The 16,309-nt window shown below is 40.2% G+C and overlaps 1 protein-coding gene across 1 annotated transcript in view; it reads left to right on the top strand.

Moving 5' to 3' along the window:
* The first annotated feature begins 5,210 nt into the window (after nucleotides 1–5,210).
* htatip2 (HIV-1 Tat interactive protein 2) overlaps nucleotides 5,211–16,309 on the top strand; it is a 32,869-nt gene continuing 21,770 nt past the window's right edge. The window contains exons 1-3 of the mRNA XM_059976036.1: nucleotides 5,211–5,349; nucleotides 7,125–7,314; nucleotides 11,190–11,297. Of these exons, the coding sequence (XP_059832019.1) occupies nucleotides 5,216–5,349; nucleotides 7,125–7,314; nucleotides 11,190–11,297 (432 nt within the window). The 5' untranslated portion in view covers nucleotides 5,211–5,215. The remainder of the gene's footprint in view (nucleotides 5,350–7,124; nucleotides 7,315–11,189; nucleotides 11,298–16,309) is intronic.

Raw genomic sequence — 16,309 nt, 5'->3', positions numbered from 1 at the left:
TTATGGAAGGGGTAGATAAGGTAGAGGCAGGAATGTTGTTTCATCTGGCAGGTGAGACAAGAACTAGGGGACATAGTCTCAAGATTCAGGGGAATAGATTTAGGACAGAGATGAGAGAAACTGTTTTTCCAGAGAGTAGTGAATCCATGGAATTCTCTGCCCAGAGAATCTGTAGAGACTACCTTATTAGATATATTTAAAACACAGTCGGATAGATCTTTGCCTAGCAGGATATTAAGGGTTATGAGGACAAGGGAGGCTGGCGGAGCCAAGCCTACAGACAGATAAGCCACGATCTTATTGAATGGTGTAGCAGGCTTGATAGGCCAAATGGCCCACTCCTCCTACCTCACATGCCTTTATGTTTGTGTGATTTATTGGTGAAGGTACAAAATGAATGCCAGTTGGGATGCTTTCTGAAATTCACGGTGAGCAGCTTGCTTTTGACTGCAGTGTTGAGCTCCAGGAGATGGACGTTTCACATCCCTAGGCATTAATTAGCAGAAAATTTTAATCAGCAAACAATGCCCAATGGTCTTCCTTGTTTTGCAGAACGAAGCTCGTGAGTTTCCATGGAACATTTATTCCAGGCTGAAGGTAAATTGGATGTTTGGCTCATGTGTCATGAGGCTTATCTGTTAAGTACTTGAATCACTGCCCATGAGTTTACCAAAGAGATTATATAGAGACATGTAAGCATAATTAAACAAGTACCATTCATGTCAGGAGGAGTATGTTATTTATACCTTGAATTTACCCTGTAATCTAACACAATGGCTGATTCTGTGCGGATTGACACTCAAATCCCACTTAATAACAACATTTTCAATCCCTTGCCAATTGAAAAGTATTTTGCTTTTTCTCTTTTATCTATCAAAATTGACAACTGTGACATTTTTCACATGATATTTCATCTGCATGTTTTCACCCTTTATGTAGCCTATCTATATACCCAAAGCCTCTCCACATCTTCCTTACATGCCACCTAATTTTCAAACTGCTCCTCTAATAAATGATGATAATAATAATAATAATAATCCTCTAAATAGACTGTGAGAGCATGGACCCTGAGGACAGTTGCCTTGACCTAACACTAGTTGCAGCTTAAAATCCAGAAATTACCTCAGTTATTCTGACACTGTGCTTTTTTTCTTCTAATTATTCCACAATCCATGGCAGGATAACTTCTAAGTCCCGTGTGTTCTAATTTTATTCAATAACTACTTGTGTAGCAGCATAAAGGATTCTAAAATTTGAAGTGAAAGTAAATTGAATCTTTTGCTATTAGGGTAGGATCCCGAACATTGCTGATTTAACCCATTCATACTGATTGTGTTAGCATGTCCTTACCAATAGTCTGTGGTGACCCTTACCAACTTACTTACACTGATATCTAGAAACCGTAATACACTATATCCAATGTACCACTTTTTTGTTCCACTGTATATAACCTCAAGCTCTTCAACAAATATGTCAAGCATGACATTTCTTTTATAAATCTGCTTTGACTTGGCTCATTGCTATTGTTATTTTCTAAGTGCTAGCCAACATTTCTTTAATAATAGATTCTAGCATTTACCTTTGTGCTGATAATTGTCCTCCTGGTCTGCTGTTCCTTCCTTTTCCTAAAGTAGTGGGATAACATTTACAGTCTTCAAATCAATGAGAAGTGTTCCAGTGTCTGTAAAATTTTGGAAGACAACAACCAGTTGTCTATTTCCAAGGCCAAATCTCTTTGCCCCTCAGAGCTTTTCAAACTCTCACCTTTTAGATAAGATATTCATTATTCTTCCTGTGAAAATGAATAATTGAATACATTTCCAATCTTTTTCTCACTCACTCAACATACCCTCTGTAGCCTCCTTGTGATCTCTTCACAACTTATTTTGTGTCAAAAGTACATTTAGCAACCATGCCTTCTACATCACCATCCAGGTATAAGATTTTATGATGCTTTGTTGTTTATTTGAGTTTATGCAAGACTGCGGCCAACAGACCATGGCTTGGGAATCTTCAGTATCTTTCATGAGACCAACCTATTTGGTAACTAGCTGTAATTTTTTTTGCAGAAACCATGGTTTTTTTTCACTTAGTGGATAAACAATGACTGGAAAATTTAAGATAATACAGTACTGTGCAAAAGTCACAGGCACATATATACAGCTAGGGTGCTCAAGACTTTTGTACAGTACTGTATTTGTCAAGGTGGAGTGGAGAGTGAGTTTGTAAATCTGGTGGGAGCAAAGGATGTTGGGAATGGCCAGGGTGGAGCACTGCAGGCAGGGTGTGAGACAGGTGGCACACCCAGCCCCAAGTGCCCAGGTAAGGTCATTTGATTCCAAACCTAATCAATTCATTTATTGATCATTATAGAATGTCTCTCTGGTACTTCCCACTCCCTCTCCTCTCTCTTCCCTTCTTGTCTACCATGCTTCCCCTCTGTCATGCATTCCCACTCTCAGTCCATAACAGTGATCAAATCAGTTTTATTGGCAGGGAGCTCCCTGACACATCTGCTTGTAATTTACCCGCCTATTTGGGTATGGCCTGTGTTTCTGTGTGAATTTGTGTGTGTGTGTGTGTGTGTGTGTGGGGGGGGGGGGGGCAAAAGTGGTTTGCCAATAGTGTCCCACCCACTCTACCTGCCTTCACTGTTGGTGGTGAACAGCTGTCAGTAGTGCCATCTTTCAAATATCTGGGGAGCATTCTCTCTGAGGATGGCGGCATTGACAACGACATCCAGAGCCGCATCAAACAGGCGTCAGCTGCCTTTGGGAGACTTCGGCGTAGACTTTCACAGCAGGAGCCTTCGTCCCTCCACAAAGGTCGCCAAGGTATACCAAGCGGTCTGTGTCATCACCCTCCTTTCTGGCTGTGAAGCTTGGGTAGCGTACAACCGTCACATCGAGTCCTTGGAGCGCTTCCACATAAGCTGCCTTCAGCGCATCCTGGGAATTACCTCACTGAAGTACTAGTAACGACCAGCTGCGGAAGTATTGAGGCCATGATCATCCAGCGTCAGTTGCAGTGGATGGGACACGTAATAAGGATGCCCCCCACCCCATGTCGGCTACCCCGCAGAGGGTTATACGTCCAGCTACATCATGGTCGACGCTCAGCTGGAGGGCCGAAGAAGCGCTATAAAGATCAGATTTCGATGGACAACCGAAGAGAGGAGTGTGTGGGGGTGGGGGGTGGGGTGGGAAAGGAACATTTATCAGTATTGATCCACTATACTCCTGTTTTAGGGAGGTGATATTTGGTTGAGAGCTTGCCTCTGTTAATGAGCAGGGAAATCAAAAGTTCAATGTCTGAAAATTCAGCATTTTATTCTCATGAGGGAACATATTATATAATTTGTTTCTATAGAGACGTTTGCTTGTTTCGAATGTAGGCTGAGTACCCCTTATCTGAAATTCCAAAACCCGCCAGTATTCAAAATCCTATTTTTTTTTAGTGCGGGCATGACCTGCATAAGACACAGTGAAGGTTCCAGGCGATGTGCAGATCTCTGCACATCATGAAGTGACCTCGCAAATTTAATGAACAGAAGTTATTGAAAAATAGAAAAAAAACTGCATAAAGCGAAAAGTATTCTTGAATATGTTTTGAAAGAGTGGATTCGTCAGTGTCGGAATAAGCATACGTCGCTCAATGATATCCTGATCAATTAAAGGTCTATCATGACGAACTGTAAATTGAAGGTAATTGTGCAGAAATTTAAGAAAAGGCATCTAATTTAAGAAAATTAAAAATTTTAAGATTAAAAAAATTAAAGATAAAGCCTCTGCTGATCACGAAGCAGCAAGAAATTAACTGAACACGAGGAAATCTGCAGATGCTGGACATTCACGGAACAGCATAAAATGCTGGTGGAAGGCAGCAGGCCAGGCAACATCTATAGGGAGAAGTACAGTCGACATTTCGGGGAGAGACCCTTCGTCAGGCAAACCCTGACGAAGGGTCTCGGCCCGAAACGTCGATTGTACTTCTTCCTGTAGAAATTAACTGAGTTTGCGAAGATCATCACTGATGAAAATCTAACACCCAAACAAGTCTACAGTACTGATTATTTTTATGGCTTACATGAAAACGAACAGAAAGTAAAATACAAACAGAATGCACCATAACCCTTTAATCAAGGCGCGGCACTGTAGGCGGAGACGGAAAGCCCGTCAGCTTTGTTGTTCAACGGCTGATTCAGGTGTTCTCTCGATGCTGCTCTGCGGCTTTTGTCACCCAGCGCACATGATAGTTCCATCATATTAGCGGCCATGTAATGATTTCCACTGTTAAACACATACTGTATGTACGATGGACAAGTGTAAGACAAAGACTGCTAACCGGTAGCCCTCGGAAATGAAGGTGATCCCAAGCTATCTCGTTATATATTCTAAAATCTGGAAAAAACATCCAAAATCAGAAACACTTCTGGCCCCAAGCATTTTGGATCAGGAGTACTCAACCAGTATTATAATCGGGAATAGAAAGTATCATAGCAACATAAATGATAGAAGCATGAAGAAGCTCTTTGATCCTCTGAGAAGACTTTGTCATTAAGCAAGATGATGGTGGATCTTAGCGCTCAACACCATTTCCCGCCCCCTTTCACACAGCAAGGCAGCACGGAAACATGCTCTTCAACTCGTTCACACTAACCAAGATATCCACCCATGCTAGTCCCGTTCGTCCCTGTTCGGCCAAAAGACTTATGCATTCTTTTTGAAATTGTTCCTGTTGATATTTTGTTACCTCTTGATTCCAGATCCATAGATCTGTTAATCGGAATGTTCTACATTTCCTGCTTTATTTTATATTTTAAGTATCTGCATTTCATTTGTTTTCGATTATTATAATTAATGTTTGAGATAGCCCTCTGCAATGGAACTTTTTATCGATTTTTATAACAGATTGAAGATCCACAGTTGAAAATATGGGGATTTAAATTTTAGGTAACAATGAATTATCCTTCAGCACATTTGCAGTGTTAACTGTATATGAACAATAAAAAGCTTCTGGAATCATGAATTTGTTTTGTATAAGTCAATGAGGTTCTCTTCTGAGGTTCCCAGCATGTTTTTCTTTGAGGACAAAATTATGATTAAAATACTGAAGCTTCTGACTGAGGGAATGGGGCGTTCGCGGCAAGGCTGCAGTTCCCACCGGCGGTCCTCCAGCACAGGCGGCAGCACCTTCGCCAGCTGCTGAAGAGGAAATGCCGGTCCTTAAGATTCGTGCGGTAACCGGGTGTAATGCGGTGCTGCTCTTCGTCAGCATTTTAGTGGCTTCTTTGGCTTATTTACTGTACTACTTAGAGAATTCCGATCCAGGAGCCTCGCCGAGTGAAAGGTAAGTGTATGGCAGCAGGGCGTGAGGAGTGGGAGGTTGTGCAGGAGGCTTTGTCATTCTCTGGGGCTCTTCCCCACTGCCTATAAAGATTTTAGAAAACATTATCATGTTGTGTACATCTTTTTAAAGGTGAACGTGTAGATGTCGAATGTAAATGGTGTTGGCTTGTTTAATATCTATGGTTCTAAATTGTTCCCAAAGCTGCCTTGGCAAAGCCTAACGTCTTCACCCAAGCGTGGGAACACCTAGCGTCTTTGCCTGAAAATGAAATATGAGCCTTCAGAATGCCACTTCATCAGGAAGATGTGGAAACACAAGTGATCGAAGGAGTGTAGTTATTCGATGTTTCCAACTGGCCCGTGGCAGAAACTTTGGGTCCTACACTGGTTGCATCAGCTAACTAAAAGATTGTGAAATTGGAGTGGAAGCAAGTTACGCTCCAAACCAAGTGGCTGTCAAAGAAAACTCTTCCAGCCTGCGCCTATGAGTTTTCAAAATGCACAACATTTATGTTTTTAATTAGCACCATTAATATTCCCCCCAAAAAAGCAGTGAGGGGTTTCAATGTGCTTCCCTGTGGTGGTTTAAAGAAACCTGTTAATTTGAGACACTTAGTTTATTTGACTGTGTCTAAGTGCTACCTAAGTTTGGTTTTTTTCCCTGTAGCTTCTTGCATTCATTGCAAATTATAACTAAGCTGACTAAATTGGAAATGAGTCTTCAACCTTTATGTTATAGCAGAAGCTTTCTTAAAGAAAAATACAGTGAAAACTGGAAGTCTTAAAAAAATGAAGGGATGGGTTTAAGGGATAATGGGACGTATTATGAGCATGAGTCAAAACTATGTGTATGTGATAGTTTAAATTAGTGCAGGTCTCAGTGTGCAGGAAATGATCTATCAGAACATAGAACAGGACCTTTAACCTACCTTAAGATTAATCTAACCATTCCCTCTAACCAATCTAACCAGTCTTCCATTTTTGTTTCCTTGATGGGTAAATTGGTGTAAAACTTTGTTAATCTACTAGACTTGGCACTTTGCTGATCTGGTTGATATTTGTGGACTAAATTGATATCCTATAAGCACCAGTTTGTTTGTGTTTTAAAGATTTTAGACAGTAGTATAATAAATTTTTCCAGTACACCTGTTGGTTTTCAAGGGAATGGGGGAAACAGGACCTGCGTGAGCTTTGAGGGAGCATGGGAAACGAGACCCCTACGAGGCAAAAGACCAAACTATCAGGGGTTTTCTAGCTATCATATTATCAGGGTTTTGCTCTATTAGTGTTCGGAAGAGGAAGAACAGAAAATACGAAAGTCATCAGTTCGGTTTTGTGCTTTTAATATTGTACCCAGGTGTACCCATCTAGAATGTCTCAAAGCCCACCTTGTCCTTTTATCGTGTTAGTGCCAGCCTTAATGTCTAACTTTTGGGTCAGGGCTGTTGGTTCAAGGGTATAAGCACAAGTATCCAGGTTGATTCTCCAGTACATTGTTACTCTGCACTGTTAGACTTGATGTCTTTCAAACAAGACACTAAAGATGTGACAAAAACAAATCAACGATTATGTGGTACTTAATGAAGAAAAGCAGTGAAACTGTGGGTACCTTAACAAATACTTCGTTCAGTGTTACTGTAAAATTAGGTTACAGGATAACCTGTTCCAGATGATTGTTTGCAGTGAAGGCTAGCTTACCATCAATTTTAAAACTATATGCATTTAATAATTGCAGGGAACTGATGCTTCCCATTCACTGCTCTTGTTTTACTCCAGAATGTCTCAGGATATCAACAAGATCCAAGAAACCTATAAGATGTTGAATAAATCTTGCTTCATTCTCGGAGCTTCAGGGGAGACGGGAAAAGTGCTGCTGAAGGAGATTTTGACAAGTCAGCTCTTCTCCAAGGTCACACTGATCGGACGTAGGAAGCTAACTTTTGAGGATGCATTGTATGAAAATGTGGTAGGTTTCAATGATGTTATAATGGTACAGAAAGTTTCAGTTTACTTTGAAGAACAAATAAGCAGGACTGGTACAAATAAGAAGTTAATCAATGGTTGAAACTCAATAATTAGGCTCGTAAAATTTTAAGGTAATTGTTGGGAGGAAGTTGAATTTATCTTCACCCGAAGTATGCTGAGGGTTTGAAACTCTGAAGGGTAGTAGAGCAGAAACATTTAAAAGTATCACTTGAAGTAACATTCAAGTCTAGGAACCAGGTTGGATTAGTTTGACAAGAGCTCTGTTAGATTGGCTGAAATGGTTCTCATGTGAGAACTGAGCTTCTAGGAATTTTATTTATTCAGTCAAGAGATGCGGGCAACACACACAAAATGCTGGTGGAATGCAGCAGACCAGGCAGCATCTATAGGGAGAAGCACTGTCGACGTTACGGGCTGAGACCCTTCGTCAGGACTAATGAGATGCGGGTGCCATTTTGGAGGGCACATCAGTAACAATCACATTTCTGTGTGTCTGTATTATTTAATTTTGAGTTTAACTTCCTATGGAAAAAGTAAATATAGTAATCTAACCATACAGCCACATAATTGTATAACATAGGAGCACCTGAATGTTAATTCTTACATTGGAATGTAATTAGTTGAGAAATTGCAATCAAGCTCTCATTTATGGTAGCGTACAGATTATATCTTCCATCTTTGTGCCTTAGTACTACCCTGACATCCAAAGCAACACACACAAAATTCAGGAGGAACTCAGCAGAGGGGAATGAACAGTCAACATTTCGGCCAAGATTCTTTATCGATCCTTCTGGCAGAGTTCCTCCAGCATTTTGCATGTATTGCAAAAAAAGCTAAACCAACATGTGGAAATGAAGTTGGATTGATATAAGTATTACTTGACGGGCTTTGCCAGACTTATTGCTTGCAGTGTTATTTTCTCACTTTTGTCACCAAGTCTTTCTACTGTTTCAGCAGTTATAATTTTATTTTTGCAAATTGCATTCAGTCAACTTTGGTATAAAACAGGGGTTAATAACATTAATGGTAGGGGTCCATGGCATTGAAAAGGCATTGAAAAGTGTTGTGGGGAGACATTGGGACAAATAGGCATTAGATGGATGGAGTCTCTTCATTTAAGAAAGAACTGTCCTGAATACATACTGGCTTTAATATGAATATATTTTTTATTGCCAGTGATGTACTGTTGATATGTCATCCTTGTAAAATGGGGTAGATAGCACATTTTCTGAAAAGCAAGCACTGACAAACAGGAAGATGATGATAATCAGAAAATCTACATACCAATGACTGGGAGAAAAGATTGCAATCAGGAAAAGGAGGTGAAAATAGAAGTTCAGAAGGCAGAGAAAATGGTTCAGAGGGAAGATAAATCAGCAATGTTTGAAAACAAATCAGCAGGGCAGACTTGATTGTCTGAATGGCTTAATTCTGATCTTATGTCTTCATGGTCTTTAAAAGGCCGACTTATGGTTGAAAGCACATTTATAAGTGGAACAGGTTGGGTTAACTCACATGGCTTCAAATGGGTGAGGAGGAAGAGCAAGGTATATGCTATGTAAACATAAAGGGTCTCGGCCTGAAACGTTGACTGCTCGTTTCCACGGATGCTGCCCAACCTGCTGAGTTCCTCCAGCTTGTTTGTACATGTTTATATGCTATGCAAGTCTGAAAATTTGAGGGGATTTGATCTGTCAACTAAAACGCTCAAAACTTCTACAGATGTACTGTGGAGAGCATTCTGGCTGCATCACCACCTGGTATGAAGGGGCTACTGCACAGGATCGAAGTAAGTTGTAGAAACTTGTAAAGTTGTTCGGCTCCATCATGGGTACTAGCCTCTAATGTCCAAGACATCTCAAGGAGTGGTGCCTTAAGAAGGCAGGGTCTATCATTAAGGACATTCCCTCTTCCCATTGGTACCGTTGGGTAGGAGGTATAGAAGCTTGAAGGCACACACTCAGTGATCCAGGAATGGCATTTTCCCCTTTGCCATCTGATTTCAAGATTGAAGTACATTTGTTATCAAAGAATGTGTAAATTACACACCCTTGAGGTTTGTTTGCTCACAGGTTGCCACAAAGCAAGAAACCTGAAAGAAGCCAATTAAAGAAAAAGAGGAATAAAAATAAAGATCAACACTCAAAGTGCAAGAGAAAGAAAATATGTACAAATCATTGCAAACAATTGAAGCGAATAACACAATTCTAAACCAAAACTGAGTCCTCAGATCTGAACCCTGGAGCAGCCCGGAGTAGGCCCAAAGCCTCACTTATCAGTACATCATATAAGTGGGCACGCAGCACAGTGCCATGGAGAGAGGAGCGACTGTCATGAAGAACAAGCAAAATTGGCTCTTGCCCCAGATCTCAACACCGTCTTCAGTCTATCTGGGCTGCTGTTTAAACTGACCAAACAACAGAACAGCGAAAGGCTCTGGCACCCTGGAGGGAAGAATGAACATTGTGAAGAACTAGTGAAATCTGCTCTTGCTTCTGATATGGGCTGGTGTTTAAATTGTCTAAACAGCGAATTTTACCTTGCACTGGGATCCGGAAGCAGTGAAAGGCTCCGGGCCTAGACCATGCAACCCAGTAACTCGCTCTGGGCCCAGATTTCGCCGTTCAGCCCGAAGTGGCTCTTAACCCCTTCAGGTCAGTTCAGCACCCAGAGCGATTCAATCTTGCACCCGGGCTGGTTGTATGGGCACCGGATCCCCTCTTCCCCAAGCCCTGACTTCTCTCGGCATCCAGAGTGATGCCACTTCGCACCTGGGCCAGTCGTACGCATGTCGGAACTCCATCTGCAGTGATCCTGCAACACACCATCTTGGCTCATCCCCTGAACTTGCCTTGCCATCACTCGCTCCTCAATGCGGAGAAAATTTAACACATATTGGATAAGTAGCTTATTGATCCCAAGGGAAATTACAGTGTTATAGTAGCATTACCTGTGTACAGATATACAAATATTAGAAGAAAAGTAGAAAGAATAAACAAAATTACATCAGAAAAGGTATTTTTAGTGATATTTCTGGTCTGATTTATTATCTTTTTAACTATCAGAGAGCTGTTTCACACATTTGGTAGAGCCATCTTAACTGGAAGCTTTTTTTTGCACTAATTTTTAACTTAGCTATTTAATAGATATATATACAGTATAATTCAATATTTTTTCTCTATCATGTATTTCATTGTACTGCTGCCATGAAATTCGTTAACTTTATGACATATGTTGGTGATATTAAACCTAATTCTGATTCTGAAAGTTTTTTTAATTTTACTGTGGCACTGAGGAACATGATATAGATTTCATCTTTTAAAAATAATGTTATTTATTATAGTTTTATAATTTGGTGCTGCAGTATAGTGTACCACGAAGTTGCAAACAGTTGGATCATTCCTCTATTGTCAAGAGCAGGCTGTAACTTAGCAATAAGTAGACACTGAACAGCTGAGGCACTGTTTCCCCTTATAGCCCGGACCAAATCAGATGGCATCTTTCAAAGTCTTGATCTTTGAGTTGTATAGTAAAGTTAAACGTCAATAATAATCCGTTATCACTTTACCTAGCATTTGGAGGGCAAGCAGTGAAGTCTGCCGACAGAGGAGGAAACGGGATAAATTGTTCCTTGAATCTTCAGTAAGGCAATTTTAAACAGATGTCCTGATTAATTTCTTTTCCTGCAGGCAGCTTGCCCTTTACTAGAAAACTTAAGCTGTTTTTGTTTTTAACACCTCAGCTATGGTGGGGAAAAAAACTAAACCTTAAGTTTCATGTTTTTAATTTGCTGTTTATTCTCTTAAAATTAATTTTAGTTTTCTTTTTTATTTAATTTTATTTTTGTTTGAACAGATTCAAGAAATTGTAGATTTTGACAAACTGGAGGATCACGCATCAGCTTTCCAAGGTCATGATGTCGGATTCTGCTGCTTGGGAACAACCCGGGGCAAAGCTGGTGTGGTAAAGAGAAGTATTTTCTTATTTGGAAGTTCATAATGATAGCCACGTTTTGATGCATCTGAGTCATTGTGAACAGATTAGGGCAATTAAAATCTTATTTTGTATGTTGAGCAGGTAAATGCCTCTATTCAAATCACAGGTGGTGGGGATTGGGAAGCTAGTCACAGGGGTCTGTGTTTATTTAAATTAATAAATAAATGATGTTCTTTCTTGTCATTGAATGCTATAATTGTCCTCCGAGAGAACCACAACCTTGTCGTGGTTTGGAGGCTTGCGTGCCTCAATGACCTGGAGAGCTATGTCAGCTGGAGTCAGGGCTTTATGCTTTGGCTCTTGTTAGCATCACCCATGCCAAACAAGTCAAAGTATAGAGGACAGACTAAGAGTGGTCCACCGGTTCTCCAGGTTTGGGGGATCTGCTCAGGGCTACCAACCTTCTATAGAAACCTTCTATAGAAACAGCAGTGAAGAATCCTACAGCTGAGTGTGGTGGTATTCCTGTGTCTCCACCTGGGACTTGCACGGTTGACAGTAGTGAAAACTGAAAGGAGGTTCTTGACGTGATTAAGGAAGCCCTGAACACTGCCAGAGATGGAGAGCCTTCACTGCTGCCCTAAGTGCCAGTGGAGTAACAGGCAATCATTATGCTATACTTGTGTTATTAACCGCAGGTAAGGAGGACATCTATTGAATTAGCTTCATCTAATTTAGATCTGTTGGCTGTTTTCAAATAAGTATATTCTTTCATCATTGGATAACGTACCATTGGTAACTGTTTAACTCATGGAGATACCCTACCTTTTTATAATGAACTGCTGTGTTCCAAATTGCTCAGAGACTTGTGTTAATTCTGAGGTAGAGTAATGCTGAAATTAAGAGGATTTTCTGTAGTAAGATTACAAGTTATTTAATAGGATACAGACTTAGAAAGGAAATATAAATCTCCAAAATGCTCTTTAAGGAATTAATTGTTTGACTAGAAGACTTTAAGACTGGGATTGCTGCAGGGTATTTTAGTTAACTGTCAGTATCTGAGGGTGCTATCTGCATCTGAGTTCCTAAGGGATTAAAACATAGGTTGATGAAGATTGCAATTAACCAGAGATTTAATTTATAATCTCCCTAGTCCTTATGTCTCTGTGCTATGTGGCATTTCAGTTTTGTTTTCAAATCCAGGAATGACTATTTGACTCAACCTGTGAGCTGCCCCTTGCGCTGTTCATTTCTATCCATATATCTTCCCACTTCTCCTTTGTCATATTTGGCTCGCTCTCCCTTGAAGTCATTCATGCTTCTGAGTGATTTGGAATGCTTCATGCTCAATCTCTCTGGTATGTGCCGAACAGTAGAACAGCTTAGTGTATTCTATTTGCCATGTAGACTGAGAACAACTTCAGGAGAACTAGTACAGACTAGATGGACCCAATAACCCCATTCTGTTTTTTGCTACATACTGACTTAAAGATTCTTTTCTCAGAAAGCATTCCCTATTGGGCAACATTAGTCACACAGGATGATATTTTGTATTCTGCCTCTGAAATTTGATTCCATTGGCTTCAAAGAAGCTGAGGTTACAGAGATTGAAGAAAGCACGCTAATGCCACTATATCGTTTTTTTTAAGATACAGGCCCTTTGAATCACTTCATCTAGCAATAGCCCAATTTAACCCTTGCTAAATCACGGGACAATTTACATTGACTAATTAACACCAACTGGTACGCCTTCGGACTGTGGGCGGAAACTGGAGCACCTGGAAGAAACCCGTGGGGTCACGGGGAGACCATTCAAACTCGTTAAAGGGAGTGGCAGGATGTTTAGAATTAGCATTTGGCGATTTGTGGGCAAATATTGTTTATTAGTTCATCCATTTTGTAACACTACTTATCCACCCACAATATTACTCGTCACTTAAATGCTGGAAGTTCTTCCACTTCAATTTAAGTTATTTTAATGTTCTTTTCATATAGTCAAGATCTGAAAAATAAAACTATAAGTTATTTGCCTTTTGATTGTGAGGCTGTGATTGTGCACATCTCAATTTTACATGACGATTTTTTCCTCATTGAAATTCTCCACTGTGAATCAGTTTCTGTTTCAGTCACCAAGGGAACCTATTGCAAGCTTTTCTGTGTTTTAAAATTTTGCGATTAATTCTATTGGCTGGTAATAAGACAATATTTTACTTTGTTTGGAGTGGATTCATTTAAAAAAAGCAGCAAGGCAACTTGTCAACTGGAAGCTATTGAGAAGGGATGATGGTTGAGCGTGGGTGTTAGAAATAGTGGCGTGGGTTCTTGTTTCACGGGCAAGGGGCTGCTGCGTGTTTGCAGTACTTCTGAATAAGGGACGCCAGCATCTATTGGCTGGGCTGGTATTGATGTGGTGTAGCTGCGTAATTGGATTTAAAGTGAGCTCATAGTATTTGTGTCAGTTCAGATTTCATCAGGTGACCATTGTGAACCTCTGTCAACTCCAGTCTGTTTTAGAACATTGACCAAGAACTAAGGGCAGCAAAATCAAGCGTCATTTAATTCAGGCGTCAGGGGTATCGAATAATTGACTTGTATTTTCAACACTTTTGAGGCTTAAAGTTGTTCTGTTGTATGTGGATCTGTTTGTTTCTTGCTCTTCAAATAATCTGTAGGTGTCTTGGAAAGTAGAGGATGGTGGGGGGGGGGAATGGATAGCACTGAACTGAGATAAATTCAACTGAAATCAGTGTGGCACCAAATGTCATTCAGTGGTTTCAGAATAGCAGCTAAAATCAATGTGGGAGGTAGCTTGCTGCACCTATATTTTTATTTAAAAGCATCCCAATTGTTAGAAGATACTCACAGATTCTTTGTGACCTGATGACTCATAGCTTATGGAAATATGGCTACACTTTCTTTAATTCCATTTTTCAACAACTTCTTTTAATGGCCATAAGTGGTTGCAATATCTACGGCAATGTTTGATAAATGTCAGTAGTCAGGTTACTGTGAAGAAAGTTATGAGAATGAGGTAGGGAGGGAGATGTTTAAATTGTTCAGTCACATTAAATCTGCATTTATGTAGATGGTACAGAGATGTGTACAACTTGAATTCATTGAATGGGAGGAGTTATCCTGCTGTTCTGAATCATTCCATAGAGTGTAGAACATTTCAGCACAGTACAGACACTTTGGCCCACAATGTTCTGTCAACCTTTAAACCTACTCTAAGATCAATCTAGTCCTTCCCTGCTTCATTTGTCTGTCATCTATGTGCCCGCCTAAGAGTTTCATAAATGTCCCTATGTATCTACTTCTATCGGCACTCCTGGTGCTGATCCATGCACCAACTACTGTGTGCGTATAGACAAAAAACCTACCTCTGCCATCCCCCTACACTTCCCTCCAACCACCTTTAAATTGTGCCCCCTCATATTTGCCATTTCCATCCTGGAAAAAGTCTCTAGCTATTCATTTACTCTATGGCTCTTTGATCATCTTGTACAACTCTGACCTAAAATTGACGTGTTTTGCTTTTCATAGTTAATAAAATTGTCCGTTAGTGAACATTCTGTTTTCATATTGACACCAAATTACTTCAAAGTAAGGAGAGAAATAATCACATTCTTCATACATTTTGTAAAATGTGCAGACCTTTGTCACTTGATGTCTAGAAATTAGAGCCAAATCACAGGCAACTATTTAACGGTGGTTTCATTCACCCCATCATAGATTACACTTTTTTTAGCCTAGCCTACTTTAGCTGACCTATCACTGAAAATGTAATCTATGCCATTGTCTTCTCCAAATGTGCTTATTCTGTGCTTATTTTTCTGATTTTTTTTCATCCTCCATCCTCCATAAACTTTCCCTTCAGGCTTCAACCCCTTAATTATAATGTTTCAGTCCTCCAAACTTACTGTAAATGATCATGACTTTCCCTTTCCCATTTGGTGTACTTTCAATTAGCCCTTCCTGTCAAGGTGGTACCAGTGTACAACGCTCCCTCGGTTAACATCTTCCAGATGGCAAACAAAAATATCTTTTTTTTAACTACTTTCACGTCCATTTTGTTTTTACCTTGAATGTGTTTCTGGGGCTGCTTGAGTTTGCAATTTACAGTTAGAAGATTGTTTGAGTGAGCCAGTGCTTTGCTGTCTTTGAGAAGTTTCCAGGAAGCGAGTGCATACTCAGACAGCCTCAACGCAAAGAAACTACGAGACCGTGTGATCGACTGCATTTCGCCTTTTAAAGCATCCATTAATCACCAATTAAAGGGTTGTGGAAGATTGAGACATTGAGGTGAATGTTTCAATGTCTCATGTGTCATTGAGATCAGAGTTTCAGCATGGACTACTTACCTTTTGATTGCTGCCGGAGAAGGTGTCTGAGTGAGTGGCTTATTGGTGTGTGGTTTGCTGTGGCAAACCTCTTTGTCTTTCCTGGTGTCCCGCTCTTTTGATGAATGTCAGTGCTATTATGGGATGGTATCATAGTTCTGAGGTTATGGATTGGACTATTGTGCTTATGGATTGTGGACTTTTTTCAGACATGCTCTTGATATTCTGTGTTTTTTGTTGCCCGTTCCTTTTCCTATTTGTCATGTGAGGGGAAAGGTGTTTAGGGATTGATGACCTGTTAGTTTTTGGTGTGATGTTCCTGTTCCATTTTGTGTAGGGGAGGGGGAGGGGGGCAGTTGATGATCGGGATGCTGTTCCTTTTCTGTACGGCGGGTGGGTTTGATGCTTTAATGACTTTCATGTTCTTTGTTTCGTGGCTTTCTGGAGAATGCAAATTTCAGAGTCTTATAGGGATACATGCTTTGATAATAAATAAGTGAACCTTTGAAATCTACTGCTTCTACCTCTCTGGCCAGGACATTTTTCTTCTTAATACATTTTCTTGTGCGTACCCCTTCAGGTTAAACTGGGCATTGGTGACTGTGTGTGAGTTTAAGTGTTAAATCCAATTCAGTAAGCTATTCTAATAGGTTTATCTCTACTGACAGAGATTTAGAAGTTTTCTGAATCTTAAGGGGC

Source organism: Hypanus sabinus, chromosome 7 (assembly GCF_030144855.1).
Source record: "Hypanus sabinus isolate sHypSab1 chromosome 7, sHypSab1.hap1, whole genome shotgun sequence".
Classification (NCBI taxonomy): domain Eukaryota; kingdom Metazoa; phylum Chordata; class Chondrichthyes; order Myliobatiformes; family Dasyatidae; genus Hypanus; species Hypanus sabinus.
The sequence above is the reverse complement of the archived record's forward strand: the minus strand, read 5'-3'. Positions and strand labels throughout refer to the sequence as shown.